Source organism: Accipiter gentilis, chromosome 14, assembly GCF_929443795.1.
Source record: "Accipiter gentilis chromosome 14, bAccGen1.1, whole genome shotgun sequence".
NCBI lineage: Eukaryota > Metazoa > Chordata > Aves > Accipitriformes > Accipitridae > Astur > Astur gentilis.
This window is the reverse complement of record NC_064893.1, coordinates 17,732,945-17,756,561: the sequence shown is the minus strand read 5'-3', so window position 1 is coordinate 17,756,561 and position 23,617 is coordinate 17,732,945. Positions and strand designations below refer to the sequence as shown.

At 38.6% G+C, this 23,617-nt stretch overlaps 1 protein-coding gene across 2 annotated transcripts in view; it reads right to left on the bottom strand.

The window, feature by feature from the left end:
• Nucleotides 1–23,617, bottom strand: part of LOC126045912 (ubiquinol-cytochrome-c reductase complex assembly factor 1) — a 49,983-nt gene that overhangs the window by 9,949 nt on the left and 16,417 nt on the right. For both annotated transcript variants that reach the window (XM_049817596.1, XM_049817595.1), the window contains 2 exons: nucleotides 21,317–21,374; nucleotides 14,766–14,874 (listed from right to left, as the gene is read on the bottom strand). In XM_049817596.1, the coding sequence (XP_049673553.1) occupies nucleotides 14,766–14,874; nucleotides 21,317–21,374 (167 nt within the window). The remainder of the gene's footprint in view (nucleotides 1–14,765; nucleotides 14,875–21,316; nucleotides 21,375–23,617) is intronic.

Below are 23,617 nucleotides of genomic sequence, written 5' to 3'. Positions count from 1 at the left end.
GTCTACTCTGGGGACTTCTGTTAGCCATGCTGCCATAAACATCAGTTGACTCCTATTGCCACTTTTGATTACTGGAGCATTCAATATCAGCAGAAGTTCCTGAAGGAGATACAGGACAAATCTTTCATGATAAAAAAAGGTCACTCCTCAAACATTTAGGCTTTTTTATGCACCTTCTCTCAGGTTGCATTTGGAAAGAATGACTTATAATATATAGTTTACCTTAGTTATAAATAATATATAACCACATATAGTTATATATGGGCTTTTAAAGTGTTTGCTGCCCTTTTAATAAATGCATATGACATTAAATGGGAAAACCTGCATGCAGCCCTTTTATTTCCTCCAATACCTTAACTACTACTTGTAGGACAGCAACTTTGAAAATGACTGAGATTGTCATTAGGATCAAAAATAAAACAGATTAAAAATATCTCTATAGCAAGGGGCTAAAATAGGCAATGTCACATAGTTACAAAATTACAAAGATATCGCACAAAATTATTTTTCCAATCTTCATTTTCTGAGTCTTTTATTAACCACTCTGTTACTTTGTCTGCAAACAAGCCTACTGGCTTGTAATTACCTACAGCTGTGAGTCCCCATATACTTTAAAACATTAACTTTTCTGACAAATTCTCTAATTTTCTAATTAAAAGTAATTTTGTAATGCACCTCAGTAGATAATTAACTTCAGAGAATAGTCTTTAAAGCCTTCTTCAATGTTCAGTGGCAACCTACTTCAATATTGTATTAACCTAGACAAAAGCTACATGTTGATTGTATCAGCACCAGTTCCTGCCAAAATCTTCTAATCCATAGAAACAACATGTTAAAGGAAAAAGACTTGCATGCTGTACTACCTTCATAACAATTGCATAATCATCAGTAACACTCCTTAGAGCATGTTTATTTCAAGCAGATATAGAAAAGCAAGTTATACAACATTATCTACGTATTTCAGCAAAAACAGCTGGCCACCCCTAGCTGTCTAGTATCAAGAAAATGAGGTATGTTTCTATCTTGCAGTCTATTAATTTGGAAACTCTACCATAGTAACAGTTAAAGATGCATAGTAGATCACAGTACAATTAAATATATTTATTAAATATATTTAAATATATTAAATATATGGGGGCTTATTCCAAATCCCTTTTTCTCTGTATTACGTGGCTGGCAGAGCTCATTGACAACCTCTCAAGAAGATGATCAGGGAAAAGAGGTCAAATTGCTGTGCTCTGTGTTTAGTTGTGCTAATTCTCTGTAAGGGTGAGCAGTTTTACAGGGTTTTTCCTGTAATCCCTCTTTAAAAACCTACTTGCTAAAAGCCTTAAAACTCATCATGAACATATTTCTGAACACACCAGAATCAAGAATTCAGTCTAATAAACTGAAAGGAAGTTACATAACCAAGTCTAAGAGAGGCACTTGGAGAAGACAGTAGTAAGGGTAAATGAATTAAGGTAGATACTTAACCATGAGCACTTACATAGATCCTGTAAAACTCAATCTCTTTACTGAGACAAACCTCAGTAACTGTCAGAAAGAGTCACACACGAGAAACGCTGTACTGGATCAGACCAAGGGTCCACCTAACATGGTATCTTGCCTTCAACAGTAGCCAGATACACTGAGAAAAGTAAAAAGACTACAAGCTAATATATGCTTCCTCCAAGTATTCTCCTAGCCAATTTCCACTCAGGACAATTCTCAACCCTTGATATTTGTTTATATAGCAACCTTCAAAAGGTCTCTATGTCAAACAACTTGTCCAGTAAACTTTCTGCATCCACAACATGCCTCAGCAATGAGTACCTTGGTGCACCACCCATGATGAGAACCACCACCTCCTATTTGTTTCTTCTGAAACTGGCTCCTGCTAGTTTCATCTGGTGGCCCATTTTTTTCACTGGATGAGAAAATGAATAGGCATTGCTCGCTCCCTTACCTTCTCATGGCACTCAGGATTCTGAGAATCCATCATATTCCATGTAATATGATCTGCCCATAGAAAAGACTTAAGATAACTTAATAAAAGTCACGAGCAACAAAATCCTTGGGATCATAAAGTACTAAACTAAATGAAATGTATTAGATAGCATTTAATAGGGCTGCAGAGCTGTGAAAGGTGGCATCTATTTTGAAAAGTATTTCAGCAGAACCAGTTAAGTCTAAATTAGTAGAAAACACAATAATAAATGAAAATAACAATCACAGATAATTGTGACCAGTAATATTCAGTGGTGATAAAGGTACTAGCAGTAGGTGTTAAAAAAAACTATCAAAAAGTTTATGTAACAATATGCAAACATTTAGGAGCTACAATTCCGGAAATGGATCTTAAAGAGATTTTGTGGAGAAATCTCCAAAAAATTCAGTTTGACAATTCAGTAGTGAAGAAAAAGACAAATAAATTTTAGGAATTATTATGAAAGGAATATAGAACAAAAAAGGAACCCTATTCTGCCATAAATCCATAGTGTGCCCACATATAAAATGCTGCACACATTTATTACCTTTTCATCTCAGAACAGATCTAAAAGAAATAGAAAACATGCAGAAAAGACCAAGGTGATTAGACATATAAGGAAACACTAGTTATATTCAGGAAGAAATGAGGAGGAAGATCATAGAGAGGTAAAATCATGAATGGCATTGAGCAGGTAAACAAGGAATTACTGTTCACTGTTTCTCATAAAAAAAGATGTAGAAAAGAAGCTGATGACCAAATGATACTTTAAAAATAAAATAAAAGTACTTTATCATGTGACACAATTAAGTGGCAGAAGTCATTGCCACAGGGCATTAAAGAGCAAAAAATACGAAAGAGGTAAAAAAGGGACTGCACATTCATAGAGGATTTCTGTTAGTAGATACTAAATATGATGGTCTCCATGCATATCACTTGTTAGTGAATGCTGAGAGAATATACCAGAAGAAATACTGATACACAGTTCTGTTTCTTATACTTTTCCCCAAATATCTCTGGTCATTGCTAGAAATAGTACACTGGATCATCATCCAACATTAGAAAAATGACTTCTGAGTATGTTCATTTTCGTTCATTTTTTGCTGATCTTTACAGATACTGACTGGTATCTCTTCTGTCTGTGTATCTCTTCCTGCCCTGACTTGCAGCAAGACAGCCACAGTTCATTAGATGATCCTGGATACCAGTCATCAGGTCACTTTGCTGACTCGATAGGACTTTCACCTGAAATAAGCTAGTGCAATTAAAAAAAAAAATTGCTGCCTTTACTATAGCTTTTAGTAACCTCATGGGAAGAGGCTACATTTTGTGTAGAAGTAAGAGCAAGAATGATCCTGCTCATACCAAATAGATCATTCTTCCCTAGGGGAAAATATAATTAAAAAACATTCTTTCTCCAAGAATTTGGGACTAGAACAAGTTTCTATTGGATAGGAACAGCAAGTCACCCACATCCTCTCCAAAAAAGCAAGCCACATCTCCTCTCCTAAAAACATCTCCACAAAAAAAAGAAATTTATATCCTTTCAAAAAGGAATTACAATTGCTAGAGTTCATACAATTAGTAAGCAATTAACAAGCCTAATCCTTCATGCTAACACCTAGTACTGCTACAACCTTTATCTAGTGATTGAGGCCAGGACAAATGCAAATACTCACTATCTCACTTCCAAATTCATTTCTGTAGTGCCTAGCAGACTGGCTTATTTGCGTTTGCTCCATCAGACTTCCCACTATTTCCTAGCATGGCCCTGTTCATACGTGACCTGTTTGACATTCTCCCATCAGTTCCACGTTTGGGTAAAATTCTAATTTGAAGTCACATTGCTTTCACCTTCTACCAATATTCTGCACCTTCTGGTTTCAATCATAAGCTGAGAAAAACCCGATTTCCCCAAGCACTCCTCCTCCCCAGGGCTTCAAACACACGCATGCCACAGAATAGTTAACAGTTAAATATTTTCTTGCCAATATTTTAAGAGTGCAGAAGGTTCCAAATTGCTGGTAAAATAAACAATGCCAGACTGTGAAAACTCCTGCCTGCCATATACTCTGATGTTAACAAGAGTTTCTTTATTACTGTAACCTTTCAGAAGCGAACAAAAATTATTTCTCTACCCTAGCTCTGCCCTCAAGTAAAAGGCAAAGGAGGAAAGTGAACCATGAAAAAGCTGCATGGTAAGATACTGTGAGTTTTCCATCTTTCTTCTGTATTTCATTCTGACTTGATGCTGCTGTGAATAAACAAACTTCCAGATGATCCTAAAAGCATGGGCAAGGATTTTAAGAGGCCAAAAATTTCCTTACACACTGTTTCCTGAATAACACAGATTAAACCTACATACAGGCCATCTTCCCTCTTTCAAGTACATAATAAAGTAGGATATACAAAAAGGCAAATTTATGATGCTCTCAATGAGACACATTATTTTCAAGTTCCTTGGTACATAGCACTGTCCTCTGGGGCTTTAGCCATGGACTTCCATCAATTACAGGGCCTCTGCCGTTTCCTCACTTTTAAAAAATGAAGTCTTCAAACAGCATCTACAAACAGAAGGAATTGCTAGCACTTTTAGCATGGACAACACAAATGACTATATAGTTCAGGTGACATCCCCTAAAACCAGTGGTCATTCACAGGCCTGCCAGCCTTCTGTTACCTACCAAAGATATTTGGAATTATGGAATCCATGCCCAAGCCATCTGAAAACCAATTCAGATCAGTGTTGCTCAGTTCATATATACCCAGATTGTATTGATACCATCTTCCATCCATGATATCCATACCACCTGCTGAATCTCCCTTTTTATGTGCAGTCGTTCTTGTTGCCAGAAGGCCATCTGACTAACTTGAAAATCGACATGATGTATGTTTTGCTAGCAACAAATGGAGATCTCCAAGATCAGATAGGCTGGTATTTTGGTCACATCTTTTAACTTTTTGCATTATTTCCTGCCCTTTGAATATGGAAACAACAACATTCAAGTTCTTACAGAATTGTAATGATAATTAACTAGCTAATATCAATAGAGATACAGCAAGTGCTGTGTATGCCCAGAAACAGAAGAGAAAGATTAACAACCAAGGACAGACAAGGGAATAGAAATCTACAGAAATTCCCAAATCAGAATAGAAAACAGAAAAACACATCAGTTTGCCTAGACTTGTACAAAAGTATCATATGCCTTTGCTTATACGAAAGTAGTAAAAGAAATCAAAGCAAGCAAGCAAGCATGAGAGTGAGCATTGGAATTATTGAATGTATTGCATTTGCACTTTCTGATCATTACCATTTATTCTGCTGTGGGAGTTGTTAGCAAAAGCAGTCAAAAATAAGGGCTTCATAGAGCTGCCAGTTTTATAAACGGATAAAATGGGCCAGAGAAGTCAGAAAATGAAGTAAAATAAACTGAGTTCTAACAAGAAAACACAAACATTTGTAACCCACTTACCTAGCCAGGCTACAAGGCACTGTAGCGTGTGCATTGTAAACATGAAGACAGTGTGTCTGCAGCAGAATTTAAGACTGGTCTTTGAAGGGGTTCGACAATTAAGTGGCACAGAGCTGCTTGCAGAAGCTGATCCAGGCTGCTAGCACGGGCAGTGGCCAACCCACTCCCCTAGTACATACTACAGGCTATTAAAGCAAAAAAACCCACTAGCAGAGACAGTCAGGATATGTAATGCCATAGTGAGCAACAAGTCAGAGAGATGATCCTTGAGCAGTTTTCAGAAGACATATGGGTGATCTCTAGGTCAGAGAGAAAAAAAAGATGAGGCACAAGGATACTAGCAGAGGAAAGTGCTGATGATGGTAAATATGCAACTGGGATTTAAGATGGGAAAGCAAGTGTTCAGATAAAGAAATAAAGAAATTGAAGAAGAAAAGACAGATCTGGAATTGAAAGCAGCAAAGTCATGAACACATTTCAACATGCAAGGGTGGATTTGAAGCAAGCAGACAGGAGGACAGATCCTGAGCTTCCACTGCAGGCCTTTGCAACAGGAGGTTGCTGGATGAGCATGTTAAATAAAAGCAGCACATGGCCATTGAATCAGTGAAGCAGCATGCCAGGGATGGAGACCAGGCAGAACTGACACTGATGGTTGTGAATGGGTTAGTTGAACATGAAGGAATCCAAGGGAAGGGAGAGAGGTGGTGGTGCCAGTCTGACACACAAGAAAGGAGTCCTGCAAGGAAACTGAGAATTAACAAGAGATGTAAGAAAAGGTAGAGAGATAAACTAATATCTCTACAAGATAAGAAGTAGGAAGACATACTGACAGAGGGGAAATGTGAAAACAGGTGCATACCCTGAAAAGGGAAGCAGATACAAGCTCCAGTGAATTCAGGCATTGGGGTAACATAAAAATGACTAAGGACAAGGAGGGGAAAAAAAAAACCATTCAGAATGGGTGTGATGAAAGAAGACCTGAAGTAATAGCTTATGTAAATGCTAAAATTAGGCATACCTGAAAACAGTAATACAGACAATGTACCATATAGGAAAGCAACCAATGGGGAAGTAAACTTGCACTGCACCTGACAAAACAAAAGTGTCAAGCAACAAAGGCAACCCCAAGAACTGGACCATACTCTTCTAACAGGATAGCAGGACTGAAGGAGAACAAGACTAATTACCACAGTTGTACAGAAAAGCTTGATGAAGATCCTATTAACCTGAATGCATTGGTTGTCACAGAGAAAACAGAAGAATTTCTCTTGCACACTGTGCCTCTTTCTCTCCTGGAAACAATCACTGTAGTCCATAAAGCTGCACTCATGTTTTGCTCTCAGAAACAAAGCAGTAACACAGTTACTAATCCTTCCCCAAACTAAAGGTTAGAGAAGAGATCCCAAGTACTGAACAGACCTCACGTGCCATCTGTGCCCTGTGAAGACAAGTCCAGAATTTGTGCAAAATACAGCACTTCACTCACTCCTTATTTTAGGCAGAATTAGCATTTGGAAGGATTCAGCAGAAGCTGGATGCGTAAAGAAAACCAACCAACCTCTCCTTGTCAGCAGCAGTTACCAAACACCATCTGGTACCTGCAACTACAGCCTCCTGATACATGAGGAAGGGAACAGCCAGAGACACTACAGAAGGTGGCAGTGGCAACAGGTGAGCTGGGAGAGCCAACAACAGCTGCATACTATCTTAATCAAAGCCACAACACAGGGGTGCTGTTGAGTCTGCCAGAGACACAAAAAGAAGTTGTCCAAGGGGAAGGGAACGAGCAGCCTCTCAAACCCCCGCACCATATCAGAACCTTAACTGATGCCTATGTTACTGTCTTTCAAGTAAGGCTGGCACCAAAATCATAAGGAGAAGTTAAGTTATTCATTTTTGAAGAGGAAGCAGAAGATTCCAGTGACATTCTACCAGCAGTGAAAAGCACAAGCAACAATATGATTAAAATGTATTGGGAACAACACGGAACCTCTCAATGGTTTGTTTGATTACTCTGATTTAGAAGAGACATTGGTCTTGGTATTTGTCTGTATTTATGATGGACCTTAAAAGTGCATTCATGTTTTCACTGCAGCAGCTTAAGAGTTGTTAAAAAAGAATTACAACCACAATGTGAGATACCTTGCTCCCAAGAGTCTCAAAAGGCTTAGCCGAGCAGACCAGCTCATCTCAGTTTAGGAATTCCGAGGCAAACTCCAAAAGGATAGGAAGCTGATAATGTAAATGTCCAAAATACACAGCATAACAACACGTTACTTAAACCTTCACTGACCACAGGCAAATCACAAACTGGATTGTGAGTGATACACGAAGCACCAGCAGGAGCTAGGCAACAGTGACAACATAGCTACTACCCGTTCTGCTGAGCCTGGAGACTGCAGCAGGTTCTGTAAGGATCATTTTCCTGTTTCCACCATCATCTTTACACTGTCAAAATAAAAATTATGCAGTTGTGGTGAGCAGTAGTTTCATTGCTCAATGTTTGAATTTTGGCAACTACACTATGTTCTGGAGAGTTTGAGGAACACGGGGCAGCACTTAACACCTACAAGCACCGCATGGTAAAATCGATTTTGGCATGTGAGTCCCAGTGGTGCAGAACATGGGGAATAATGAGAAAGGTATTTCTAGAAAAGGTGCTATAAGGCAGCTTCCAGAGTACATCTTGCAGGAACCAGAAGGAGGCACAAAATAGACACTGTAAGGACACTACCTTACAGTAACAGAATCCAACACATCTGGGAAATTTAAATTGCATTTTTATGCCAGACTCCACAGAAAACTGGGGCAGGCCAGTTGAAAAGCACCCAAGCATATATTATACCTTGATTTCAACACCAGGTATACTTGGCATGCCCCAAACATGCCTATATTTCAGACAGCCAGGTGTGTTAGTTCCACAGGTGCTGGTTCTAGAACAACTACATTAAAAACAACATGAGAAAGAGACCCCTATTTCAAAACTCCATGACCTGGTAAAGCTAAATTTGCATCACCATGCACACTGTTTGTTCCAGACCTCATCATGATCAAGATATTTTCAACGTACATGCATATACATGCATTTTCCTGCATATTCATGTTATTAAGATTTCCAGAATCAAATTTACTGAATTTACTATGGAAATTTACTATGACCTGATACTATTATTCATTTATGAAATGACAAAATACTGAAACTTGCTGTGAGCTTTCAAGCTCTCTGAAAAAGGATAAAGGGTTGATGAACTATTTCTTTTGTGATGTTCTTAAAACACTAAGTTCAGTTAAAACATATCATTACAATGCCTGGTATCCTATTAAACAAAAAAGGCACAAAACACACACAGAGCAATTTTGTAACTCACTACTTTGGCAAATTTTGTTTGTTTGTTTGTTTGTTTTTTAAAAAAAGGGAACACTAGAAACTGGTAAGATTTTATATATTACATTTTCTAAATAGTCATTAAAAAACTCATAACATTTTTCTCCCTAAAACGTCCTAGTAAAGTTATACATTTCAAAATATACATAGACCATTTGAAACTAAAACTTTTCCTCTTTAGTTTTATAGGTTTTTAAAAACATTTTTCAACTGTACTAAACACTATCCTCTATCTCATACCCCAATCCATTTCCTCAAAATCACTACCTTCTCTATAATGTTTTGCTTCAGTACACTTCCTCCATCTCAACTCCCCCTTCCACTGCACTGCCAGAATACTGCACACACTTTCCTTCTGCCCCAGCTCTGCCCCTGTTCTCCCATGATAATGTAGTTTCTGTTCTGTGCATCCCAAATTGATTCCATGAATTCCCATCAGATTTTAAAGACAGGCCTGAAAAGGACCCCCTGAGCATTCAAGTTTAGTAGTTTCCCATTCTAGGCGAATCAACTGAAATAGTTCAATTCAAAGATCAAGTTCTATTTTAAAATTCGATCAGTTTTACACCCTGTCCTATTCTAAAGCCATTCTAGAATCTTAGTTGTCTCACTCTGACTGTGATTTCTGAGTCTTTAGTTAGAAGTGTCAGACTTTTTGTTCTCCACAGTAAGAATAACTTAAACTGAATTATATCAAGTTCAGGAAGTTTTGTAGCTACTGTAAGGTAAAATGGCATTTTTAACCATCTGAAGTCTTCTAATTGTGAAAAAACTATCAAGACAGAAAATAGCGTTCAAGTTCACAGAGCTAAATTCTGCTCTCAGTTACACTGATGTGAACCACATTATTGATTCTGATGGCATTACTTCAGATGTACACCAGTGTAACTAGGAGCTAATTATGGGTCACTGTATATAAACAGCTCTAGCTAAAAGTATAACAAAGACTGTATTGTGCTATGCACAGCAGAGCCAATAAATGAATTCAAAAGACACCTAGATGTGTTCCTGGAAAAAAAGGGGGCAGGGGTCTAAGCGGTCTGGTGGGAAAACAGGAAAGTGAGATTAAGCTAAATTAGAACAGATTTGGCACACTGGGGTTGACAGCCCCTCCTATTCTTATCTCTTTCGCAGCTTTTAGAACATGTATGGTTATAAAATGAATTGTTATTTTGCATTGAAAAAAACTTATTTCAGAAGCAGAATACCACCACAACACACAAGACTAATGCTGTTAAAATGAGCCTACAACAATTTACAGGTATTTGAATAAAGCCTGATGGATCTTTCTAAGACAGTATGTGATTGCACCCAGAAGTATAGGGTTCTTGGAGGAAGTTGAGGGGGTAGGGAAGGGGTGTTGAAGTATTTTGGTGCTTGGTTTTTTGGGGGGGGGGGGGGGGGGGTGTCCTTTCTTTTTTTTTTAACCTCATATCTATTGTCCAATTATCAGCTGAAATCCTGCTCCAGGGAACTCCAGCATCTAGAATTCCTTCTGACCAACTCTGCAGCTTCATCTAAGGGTATTAAAATACACTTAAACTTACAACAACTGCTTTTATACACACAGCTACTAAAACACAATATACAGGTTGCTAAAGAACTCTGTCAGCAAGAAGAATAGCAGCAATTTCTAGTACTGACTGAAGTCCCCTTACAAACTGATTAGGCAGCTGCCAGTTTTCATAGTATAAATCTATTCCCTGCAAGCCACAAGGTGGAGATCTCTGGCAAAGTAGGATCAAAAGGAAGTCTTTTACCCAGCCTAATGTTACTATTAACACTTTGAGCCATTGCATTAAGCCAATTTTTCTGTTTGTTTTTAAAGTTTGATAGAAATGTCACTAGTGGAAAAATTAAGTAAAGAGCACTGGTTAGCCACAGAACTGGACACACCTGGCTGCAAACCCACCAAAAGAAACTGACTTCATTAGTACTAGGGACAGTAGAGTAAAATTTATACCTGAAATATGCCTGCACCAGTAGAATTTGCTGAGGCCACAGGCTCTCCGTGTGTTTTTACAGCTGTGTCAAGTTTTGGTTTCTGACTCTTGCCGACATTGAGGAGTGCTGAAGGAGCTCAGGCTAACAGGTCCCAAAACTTTGTAGCTGAGATTTAGATCTCAGCAATTTTAACAACCAGGTTTTGAAATAATACAAACTCCATTTGGAGTTAGAGCTGATGTAAATTAGTAGTTAAAATGCCTTACATTCTATCACTTTTGGCTCCAATGAACTTGTATATTTAAGAGCAGATGGCATGTTTTAATAAATCATCAATATCAATTCAGGAATATAGTATCATTTTCTGCATCAAGTGTTGGAACTGCTACTAGATATGGAAACGAGTTGTGTCCCTGCCCATAGCAGGGGGGCTGGAACTAGATGATCTCTAAGGTCCCTTCCAACCCAAACCATTCTACAATTCTATGAATAACTGCAGCTTTGTCTGTCAACAAGTTAAACTAATTGCATCCGACTAGCAATTTCATACAGGTGCTCTGTCACTTATACCACAATACAGGAATGTACAATCGGAGTTAAATATTGAACTTTGATATCCTACATGACAGAAAAAGCAGGGAGTGGAATTTCCTAACTCCTAGAGCTATGAAGATGGTAACTTAGTGCCCTAAAAGTATTCAGTAAAGTTTCTTTTCATTTAACTTCCCTCTCAGAAAGGCTCAGATTCTGAAATTTGAAAGTATAAACAGAGGAACATGAACGTCATCATCTTTTTATCTACTATTCCTACCTTGATATATTTAACTATCTTCTTTTGGAAGTAGAATATATACTGATTGCAGGACTAATTTACCTGACAATAAATAGCTGTTACACATATTCCTCAATCAGCTCACAAACCCTTTGTCATTACCTCAGCTTCATTTTAAAAGAACCATTAGGGATAAATACATCAAGATTAGTAAGTAGAATCTAACACCTAGGGTAACTGCCATTTACTTACTTATCACTTAAAACTCCTTGCAATTGCTAAAGCTGAGATGTGAGAAAGAGTTCAGTCAGGGTATATCCAATGTGAAGGGGAGGAAAGTAAGTGAAGAAGAGTGAATGAGCATGGAAGAAATGGGAACTGCCCATCAAGGGCATAGGTGAAGTGGTATATTAAGCCATGATCACTAGCACCAAGGAAGGAAAATAAAGCAATGATAAGGAGCAAAGGAACAGCTAACCTCTTCAGACATCAATGCATAAATTATTTTCATCTAACATACAATAAATACTACCAAAAAAGACTAAAAAGTTAATTCATCTTGACAAAATAATGACTGAAATATTAGGAATAATTAAAAGATGAAAGAAAAAAAAAATCACTAAAAGATTATGAAAGCCCTATGCCTTTACAAACACTATGGGGAAGAGAACAGTCCTAATTTCCAAGTTTACAATCTAGGAGAGTTCACTATGCTTTCTTACACACCCTTAGTGCCTGGTCTAGTTAGCTGTTACCTTGAGAGTTCAAGTTCTCTCACAAGGAGTCTCATTAAAATCAATGGGCCTCTGTGCAGCTAAACTATATTAAATATACACACAGATGTAACTGTTTTTGAGATCAAGCCTTTAAATGTGTACAAACTTCGTTTAAGCATCAGCTATTGCCACATAAAAGCTATGTTAACACTAGGTTACAGTCAAAAATGTATTATAAGAATCATATTATTGCAAACTAAGCATGCTCATTATTACATTGCATGATCATTATTACAAAGATTGCGAAATTTAAATTCGAAGATAAACTGAAAAGACGCCTAACTTGCCAAGGCAGAGAATGAATGGCATTCAAACAACTTAAGATCTCCTTACAGTTGCATCATACAACAACCATACCGTTGTAATATTCACGTATTAACATTTGAGGCTCCAGACTGGATGAAAACATAAGGACACTGGTGGGTTTTTTTCTACACTTTGGGGAATTTTAGGGAGCAATGGAATGGTTTAGTTTGCAGAAATGGAAACCTCGTGCTTCCCTTTACAAAGAACTGACTGCAAGCACTATCTTTTTTTCCCCTTAAAGTTTACTGAAAAAAATCTCAATACAGTTTAAACTTACACCATGCTTTGCTTTTGAGTTCTGCATGCTTGCAAGGGTAGAAGACAGCTAGCTTTGCTTCTCTTTGCTGTTTGCTGCTGCTTCAAATCCTGCAAGGAAAACTACAAAATGGCACTTGAGCTTAGTTCATATAAGGCAAAATTAAGGTCAAAAGGAACAGAAATAATTTTCTGTTCCAAAGCAGCGTTCTCCCTGTGCACAGATGAAATCAAAAGATCTCTGAAGATACTGGGGGGGGCCGACGGCAGCTTTGGGAGGTGGGGCATTTGGCTGGGGTTTTGGGGTGGGATTTTTTTTTCCACTTTTCAAGAAGAGCAGCCTTAAATTTACACTCAGAATGAAGATCTGAGCTGTCTCCAGTTCCTACAGAAAGCAGAATCAACCACTGATATGACATGGAAGGCATCAATTGGATAAGGACAGAAAATGCATTAGCTATTTCATTCAATCTTTGTCTCTGGTACTATGATCTAATTTGTCTAGGCACACTGACACTGCCTTATGGCATCTGACCAGGAAAGTGGAGATTCCCATATCGGAATTCACAGAAGCCCATTAATGTAGCAAGAAATTCTAAGATGCCAGAATTTAGATTTAATCTAAAAGAAGATTAAGAGGATGACTTGTCTTTAAAAGCAAGCTGTAACATAGTAAAGCTACAAAATTCCCAACAACTAGGAAAAAAAAGGCATTGCTGATGGAATAACTGAAGTTACACCAAATTCAACACTTTCTAAAACCACATACAAAATAAAAAATCAGAGAAACTTCTTGAATTATTAATGTGATTGCATACCAAATCCTAAATCGCTGGCTAATTCCCTCATTTGTCACCAACAGGAATACCATAGCAGCCTCTTCAAACATGGCTGACAACTAAGACTTGACAATATGCCATTATTACTATATGAAAACTGTCACTTCTCTAACAGTCTATTTTAATCACAGACAAACATCTATTTAATCACTGAACAATTCTTTTCTTTTTCCACAACATAGGAGATCTTTCCCAGCCCTGTTCTCCCACTAGAAGTGCCCTGAACATAGGCATCCTCAATTGCATCAAGTCTTCGGTCACCATTGTGATACTGGGGTTATGAAAACTACCTCCTACTTCCACTGCTGCTGCACTGCCTTCTCTGAAGGCTATCACCAACACAAGCCTGGAGAAACACACTTACAGACTTTAAGGCCAGAAATTACAATTACAACTAACTAGCATAACCTTCCTCAGAACAGGCCAAAAAGATCCAAACTTGTTCTTCCTTCAAACTTGCAAATGAACTATCGTTGGAGCTACTCTCTCCTTACAATGTTTATTTTGTGATAAAGACTAGATACACTAAGAATCCAAAATGAAAAACAAACTAATGACTAGTTATAGTCATGTACAGGAACGTAACATAAAAACCTTGTCCCTTAACTTTCCTTTTGCTCACCATCCCAGACACTGAGAAAACTCAAAGCTCTGCTGGAATTACTTAAGTTGTGGTTATACATTTGGCACCAGTCACGTCAGCTGCTTATTCCTATCCGCAAATGCCCATTCTGTTATAGCAGCATCCATTTCTGTAATAACATGGCAAACCACGTGGAAAATTAATTACTTTCAGACAAATCAGTATCTTCACCCAGGCTGTAGTACAGTTTCAGAAACAATCTCAGCTGCTCAATACAACAAGCAGTACAGCTGAGGGACTGAATGGTCAGGAGTAAGGGCTGCATATACCTGCTTAAGCTAATAAAGAAATAAACAAGCAGCTACAGGTTGATTCTCAGGCATTCTTCTAAGATATGGAAAGTTACAAAAGCATTGAAAGATGTGAATCATCAAGATTATCAACACCAAAGATGACTTACCCCCATCACCTTACCACGCTGTTCAACATCCTCCCACATGCAGTGAACTATATAGCGACACATGTATTTTCCTGTGCGACCCTCCTGCTTCATTCGTACCAGACACATCCTGCAAGAACATAAACACCAAATTCATAGCTTCTAGTTTTTCTTCAAATGTAAAGAGTATATTAAATATATTTCAGTTCATTTAAGAGTCTCTTTACAGTATATGTTTTTGTTTTCAGGAAAAAAAAAACCACATACAAAGATTTTTATTTATCTTTTTTAAATCAACTACGACAAACTTTTCTATTCTGTACTCAGGAGCTGTATCTGCTGGATTTTGGCCAATCCAGCTATGGAAGAGTGACAGGCGACTCTATTCTGGCTGACAGTACTGTAATCTAGTTAAACAGTACTGCAACCTAAATTCCTCAGCCTTAAGAACATATCACCCTTTGGAGCAGGAACAAATGTCTTGTCTAATCGTAGGCTACCAGCCAGCTGTAATTCAGCTTGGTATACTAAAGTGCTGTAAGAGTCTGAACTAGCCAAGCTGTGAAAGCTTAAGCAAGTTACAGACTTCACCCAAATTCACATTAGCAATGTCCTAAATTATTTCAACTACAGGGGTCTTTGGATACATGTCCAACTCCTTGGCAAAATGCCTACACACAGTACATGCTAGAAGAACTCACAAGTTTGTAAGTGCATTGTGAGATCTTAATGAGAATACCAGCTTGAGTAGTTTTACTTTTTTTTAACTATTAAAGCCACTTGAACTTCATTGCTGCTGTTCTGTCTAAAAAATAAAATTGTCAGAACAAAACTTTTATTTTGCCTCTTTTACAACATCTCTAACAGCATGAACTGAAATACAAGCTAATCATTGACTAAGCTAAGAGACCAGTCCCATCACCAGTCCCACCTTCTCTACCTCACTAATCAGCTCTGCTCCTGTGCTATGTAGTCAGAAGTACCTGTCCAGGATTGACTGAGTTTCTGTAGACAAGGTGATGCTCAAACACTGGAGCCAAAAGAAGTCACTGCTTTGCATAGAGACATGCTACAGGTGGGAAACTGCTCACAGGAAATTATTCTCACAGCTTATATAAAAACAACAGAGCAGAGCTGCTGGAGGCCCTTTTGAAGCAGTTGCATACTAACAAGAGTGCATGTGCCACAAGAGTTAAGAGGTAAAAATGATTTTTTTTAATCTGTTCATTTCTTCAGTGGACATAAGATCTGTGCCTCCCTACAGGCATTAAAAGTATTTGGTGATCTGTGAATGCTAGCTCAACAGGGAGAATCATAAACACTTGAAGCTCGTTTGTTGAGCTGACCTGTAAAAGGACAGATGCCAATCTTTATGATGGATTCTATCTGGCCTACTGATTAGTAAAGGAAAGGTATTTTTTAACCTGCACATGAAACAAAACTTATTGCCAGTGATGAGTCACAGAGACAAAACAAACTGAAGGTAACAAAAACTGCTTTAGTCCTATATTCTGATTAGAACCATACATTTAAGTCCCATACAAGGGACATTCAAGTGAGACACCAAAATTAAAAGAAGAAAAGCCCATGGACCAGAGTCTGATTTCTAGGTGTAGAGCTTCTGAAAATGACACCAGCCATACAAGAGACAGCTTGGGCTCCAACACAAGCCAGGTGGAATGAGGTCAGAAGACTGTAGAGAGAGACTAAGGCATGACAAATAGATCAATGATCAAAGGGTGGAGTGACTGAGAGAATCTGGGTAGAGAGTCGGTAGAGAAGGGAAAGGGCAGCAGTCAGAGAAAGAAACATTGGGAAGACTGTGGCAATTTCTACCTCAGGAAAGAGAGCTGTGTAAGGATTCCCAAGGTTTATACCATGGCAGTGACAACTTGGTATCTGTTCAACAGCACCACTGTCCCAGCAAACAAATGCAATTAAGACAGTATCAAGAAATGAATCCTCATCTTGCTCACAGAAGGATGACAAAGAGAACAGCCATCCAGTTACTAGTCCTTCCACAAAGCAAATGCACAAAGAGCTTAAAACTTTTGTGTCTTACTTCCACCAGTTTCAAAACTTTTGTTCCTCTTGCGCATTTACATAATTGAGCTGTATGAAAAAGTTAATTAGTACGAGTTACTGTATCCCAAATTTTTACCTCCTCTTAACAAGACAAAGAGAAAAAGACTCAGTTAAAAAGACTGATTTGAGGCTAAGAAAAGCATCTTTATACTTCTCTTGCTGGATACGCAAGCTTAGGGTGGGGGAAGTAAGAGTGGCTTGGCAAGAAAACCTCCTCCCAAGCATAAATACTGGTTCCTATCCAATCTGCCTTCAGTGGTGAAGCAGGAGAAGAGAGCAGTGCACAGACCAATGGCTAACAATTGGTCACTGATGAGCAGAACTGGAGTGGTGTTCAGAGTAAAAACTGCTACCCACGAAGCCTAAAAGGCAGCTCTGTGTTTGGATGCATAGTGCTGTCACAGAGCTGTTCTGCAGCACCACAAGTGAGATCATGGAATTTTGCAGTTTATTTGAAAATTTGGTAGTTTGTTACTACACCTGCCATCTGAGGTTTAAAAGACACAGACTCTTTAAAGACTATAAACCTTCTAACTAGATCAACACAGTGTGAAACATTTTATCGTTTCACTACAGAATCTGTTCTGTAGTTTAGTCAAATGCTGACTCATCTTCATCAAACCATGAAAGCAAAATTATTCCAAACTATCTTTAGAAAGCTGTCTACCTGACATTGGCTGGGTGGGATAATTTATGCTGTATTTAAGTTATGCAGAGAGATAACGTTAGAAGAAAATAATATGAAAGGATGCCTGAAAAAGAACAGGAGCATCTATAACTTGACCCATCTTAGGTGAGATGTAGCAGTTTCCCACAACAGCCTCAGCTACAATGGCTTCTGTCAGTATTCCCATAGTGCCAACAGACTGGCTTAAATACCAGAAGTGGTAGTTGACACCACCCTGTCGACTGTTGTGAGGTGGCTCGGTGCCATGCAATCAAGATGTGATGATGCATTATACTTCTACAGGCAAAGCCCACTCAGAACTTCCTGCTATCCCTGCTCCCGGCCACTCACTTCTGCTTCCTCGGTTGCTCCAGAGCAACTATTTCTGGGGCTACGTTATACTTGTTCAGAAAAATTACTCTGCCTTAACAACACAAGTATCAACAGCAATTTTGGAAGGCTCTATTCTGTTTAACCCATTCACGAATGGCTAGCAACCTGGGGGACAGGAGGGAGCTCCTGAATAGACTCCGTCATCAGCTGTACGTTGTGACATACACTTCTATGAATAATGCTAATGAGCAGAATTCTGAACCCTTCCTAATTAGGTTTGCATGTTATCCTGTGCCCCAGCCTAGCAGGTTCACGAACTACTCTATTTACAGCCACGTACAGGTCTTTGCTGGGGCAAGCTAACAGAACCAAGCCTGGCTGTGCAGTCTTCCTCCCCCTTGGGGCCTTTGCTTAGGCCATGTAGCCCATTCCCTCATGTTAAGGCAGGATCAACTCAATGCCTAACACATTCCAGATACACTTTTTCTTAAAACCTCTCTCAAGCAAGACTCCTCTGATATAATTTAAAACTCTTTCTCCCTGCCCTCTCTATCACCAAACACAGAGCTTGTTCCTTTTCTTCCGAAGCTGCACATTTTGAAATGGTATGGTATCCTCAGTCTTCTCTATGCAAATGTGAGAAATCTTTTCCTGCAGGAAATGTTTTCTACATACTTGGTGGTTCTTGTTCTCCTCCAGACTCTCTCAGACTGATCAAAACTTTCTCAAGTGCAGACTTCCTTATGAAAAACAATGCTCAGATGAATTCTTGCAAAAGACCTTTGAGTCTTTCAGAACAGGAATTGCAGCACCACTCTATTTTCATCCTAAATACTTGAGAGATGTCACCATACTTGGTGTGGTGAAAATATGAAGGGAGCTCTAGGTATCTACATGATACATCCTGCACTGAGACATTTCTTAGTACGGTCACTAAAGTCATCTCTTTGGCAGTTTCGTAACAGCTCTGGACACAGCCAATATTCCATTTAGACTGCCACTGCATGGGAAAAGGCAGACGCAGCAGGGGAGATGAACAGGTTGAGATTTTCTAAAAGCTCTGGACTTCTACACATAGAGTCCTCCTGAAATAACAGAAATGGCCTATAAAAACATGACATTCAGGAAAGAATATTGATAGGTTTATTTTCTAAAGTATAATTCTAGTACTGCATTGAAAGGCACTGGAGTGTATCTAAAGGAACATTATCTTGAAAGAAGTTAGCAAAAACAGAGGCTAAACACAAGAGCCTGAATTTCCTCCCTTTCTGACTGGAGGCAAGCAGGAAAACTCTATTCACAGACAAGAAGAAACAAGAGCCAGAAAGTCAAACAGAGGACCCACCAGAACCTGTAACACAAGAACATATGCTCCAACAAGCACCTTAAGTCTATAAAAGGTGGGATGCAAAAGGCACAGAAACACAGTTCACTAGAACATGATGGGCAATGACAACAGCAAGAAAGGAGGTGGGATTTACCAAACTAGGAAAAATTGTCATCTTCTCCAGCACCAGAAGACACTCTAGGTCAGTTGAAACTAAAACTCTGAAGAAGAGGGAAGAAGTAACTACACCAGAAAGTGATCTAGACTGCATTGCAAGGGGGAACAGGAATGCTTTAACAGATGATCAGAATCTACATGGTCAGGGCATTGGCCACCAGATCAGGAAGGTTTCTAGCCTCTGAGGCAAAAGGTCCAGCAGGAAAGACAGAGGTATTGGAGCCTTCTGACAGGGGTAGGATGTCCTTGACCTTGCCAGACCTAGCAGTATCAATAATGTTCTGTTCCCACTTCACTGAGGTAAAACTGATTAAAGAAAGAGAAACACAGAGAACATAGCAATAAACCTGACTGTGAAAGCAAAATTATGTCATGTCAGGATCCTGGTCACTGAGCTAATCACAAGCAAAGCCTGCAGCATTTCCCAGTGCCCCAGGTAGTGAACAGGCCTATCAAAGGCTTCTCTGTATCCTGGAATATGAAACTGGATCTCTCATTTATGGTCCAGTATGACAGCACTCCCTAGGTCAAGCTGCCAGAAACATGGAGGAGCCAGGCACATAAACCTTGGAAAAATTAACCTTTAGTGCTAACCTCCACACTTGAATTTTCATTGCTGTCATATGAAGGGATTTAGCTCCTTCGTGCTTGTATAGTATATTGCTGTCAACCTGTCCACCATATCCTAAACGTAAGAGTACTTCAATTTCCCTCATTAAACGTCTCCTTAATATCACCAGCTCAAAGTGAGGCAACTCTTGACCTTCTCCAATGTAGCTTTGATCTTCGAATTTTTGTGTCTATCCCATACTAGTTTCATCTCTATCATAGTCCCCTTGTTTATTTTTATGCCTGTCATGAAAGATTATGTATCCTGAATTTGATACTGTGTATCACAGGGTACATTTTCCTGTCAATACAAAATCAAGATGATGTGAAAAAAAGTGTGTTCTTTGCAGATTCATGTTACCCCTCTTTGTTTTTCTTGAGATACTTACAAACAGTTTGGTTTTGAATATTTATTGCAGTAGGTTTCCAAATATTGATATGAATTATTAGCTTATCAATTTTTTTTAAGCCTTTTTTTCCACAGGGAACAGTAAGAAATATATAAACTGCAAATCTCAAGGCTCTTCCTTACTTGATTCCACTGATCTCATTAACTGATTATAATTTCAATGGTTCTGCTAATTTATTCATTCTTTAGTGAAATGAACTGCCCCATCTTTCAATATATTAAGGGGACAGGAAATTAAAAGGAGGGAAGGGGGAAAAAAAAAGGAGGGAAGGAAGTAAGGGGCCTATACTTAAGTGCAGGTATTTCAGTACAAACTTCCTTTCAGCCTTTGGATAGCTGAATGTAAGTCTATGGCCTTCAGTTTCCTGAAAGATCTGGCACTTAACAAAAATTACTGTACTCCCTTGTGCATCCCTCTGACCTTTACAAGTATGTAATGCTAGATGAAAACCTGATTTTTTTGGCTACTGTTTTCACAAATGAAAAAAGTAAAAAAATTAAGGTTTAAGGTGTTAAATAGTTTTACATGTAGCCAAACTGGCATTCACCAACCTGCATGTACATTCCAGAGGTGCAAGAATAAATGCCAATGCTATAATTTGTTAAATGTTTCTGACGAGCAGCAACTTCAATCACCACAAATTCTCCCAATTTAAATGACTTTTACATAAATTTAAACTTTTCCTAAAACACCTAAGTAAGATTTTTCCACATAGGCTGAGCAAGGCTTTTAGAAAACTCATGGCAAAGATCATTCCACTACTGAGGAATTTAGAGATGTAAAAGATGTTAGCTTCTCTATGGGACTTTTTGTTCTTTAGTAGAAAACTGCTAAACTTCAGTAATTAGGAAATTGAATATAACCACTATTATCAATAACCATGGAGCCTACTTTTTCTCACATTAAGGTATATATCACTCTATTTTCTGAAAATAGTTATATTACTATTTTACTTTTCACTTACCAGACATGAAGCTGGGCTACTAGAAACCATGAATTCAAAGTATCAGGCATTTGGCACCCTTGATGGGAGGGGGAAAAAACACAAAAACAAAACTAAGTATTAATATGAATTTTGCCATGTTTTGCTCCTAACAGAAATTCACTACACCAAAATCTAAATACATTTTAATAATTTAATTTCTGGCCATAAACAGTACATACATATCAGAAGCAAACATCATTTACTATCACACTTGTGCTTAAACTCTAGAACATGCAGCCACAGGATGCTGTAGATTCCAAAAGATTTCTTGTGTTTAGAAGTCACTTAGATAACATTTACAGGTGGAGGAAAAATTCCAAAATGGAGAATTAGACAAACATGTGGCTTCTGGCTCAGGAAGTTCCAAAGCAGTAGAGAATAACAGGGATGTATCAACAGATGCTGTGCTCCATTCTTACACTCTTACTTTAACATGTGCTGTTGCCTCCTGCCAAGGACAAAATACTGTGCTAGCTGGGTCTTTGCTCCAACTCCACTGTTCTGATTTCCTACACGGCTGTACAACCCCCAGCACTCTGAGCCCACCTTGCCTCTAGCCATTCTACATTAGGATTAAAACCACCAACGAACCACAGAAACAAATCTCTGTTTCCAGATTTAGCTCTACTCCAATAGTCACTGGTGTTCCAGAGATGGTTTACCCATATGCATGTTTATACTATGGATCTGCACATGCCATTAGGATGTGAGGCTGGAGATTTAGGCTATGTGGCACAGAAACTATATTCCTCTTCCTCATGCTTGAAAAGCATGGACCTATGGGTTATGTGCACATTAAGTCCTTCAGTTCCTATCAATCTTAAACCTTCCTCCTAGAAGTCACCTCTACATCTGTTTTCTGGAGAAGTTTTTAAGAGTACCACCTAATGAGAAGGATTTGACACAGTCACCTTGGCCTACCCAGCACTTGGTCCTGTCTTCTGGACTGTTCAAACCTAGCTGTAAGAAGGCCAGAGAATATTCAGAAACAGACTGTAGAGTCAGATGTGCCCAAAGGAAGTCAACCTTATCTTTTCTGTGTTGAATATATTCCTTCCTGATTCCTATACTTCTTAGCTCTCAAATATTACCAAACAGATTCACCTGGATCACAAAGCAATACTCTTCACAGCCTCTTTCTTTTTATATGCCAACTATGGTCAGGCAACCACCAGAAGAACCAAGGAAATCATCACTATTCCTCCCTCCTCAGAGAGATGACTCCATCAGTGCCTAGGAGATGCCAAGCTTCAGCATCAGCACCCATACATCACCTATGTCACCTCTAAGACAGTATAAGAACACTAACAGCCTATGTTTGGAGATTAAACACAAGTTTCCCTCACCCTTCTCCCCTTTTGACTCTCTCATTCCTATTAGAAATAGTTCATGTGCCTGGAAATGACTACTTGGACCTAAAGGCATGCCAAGGCATCTCTAACTAGGGCAAGAGTACACAATGCTTGAATTAATCAAACCATGTCATTAAATGAAGGTTCAACAGGCAAGATTCAGAGTAAAACACTTAGTTCAACAGACAGAGATTTCTGAAGTAGAAGTTACCACATATCAGTCTCCCACCACAGAAATCACTCTTCAGTGGAAAGCACAGCTCACACCTCTACTACTGGAAATACGGAAAGTTTTTACAGACCTATTCAGTACCCAGGAAAGAAAATTTTTTTCTCTAACTTTCCAAGTGTTGCACTTCTATTTTTATAATTCATTTTTTAACTTCTGTATCAGGACTGCCTACGACGTAAATTTAAAGGAAGGATGGCATCTTTAAAGCAACAAGCTTGCCCTCCAATACCAGCTTTTTAAAAAGAATGCAATTTTAAAATATGGGGGTTTGGAACACCTTATTCTGGGAAACTAACTGGGGAGAAAGATCTATCATATTATTAAACTGAAAATTATTCCCTTCAGAATAGATACAGAAAAAATGTCTGATGGTAAAGCTACCCATGAAATTACTGTGATTATCATCAGCTGGGGAATAAATCTATTCTGCCCACAAAACACATCCTGTTCATATGTCTGCATATGATAACAGACACAAATGCTCAGGATTATGAGGACATACCTCTTCCTCCAGTCATATTCTGCACTTAAAATTCATCAGGTAAGGGATACAAAACTTGAACATGGACTTTCTTTCATGATAGCTCATCTCTGCCACTACCACAATTTTAGGCAGTACAAAATGGGATAATATCCCCCTATCCTGCAAAAAAAAAAAACAACCCAGGTGCACTACATCAGTGTTCCCCTGAGCAC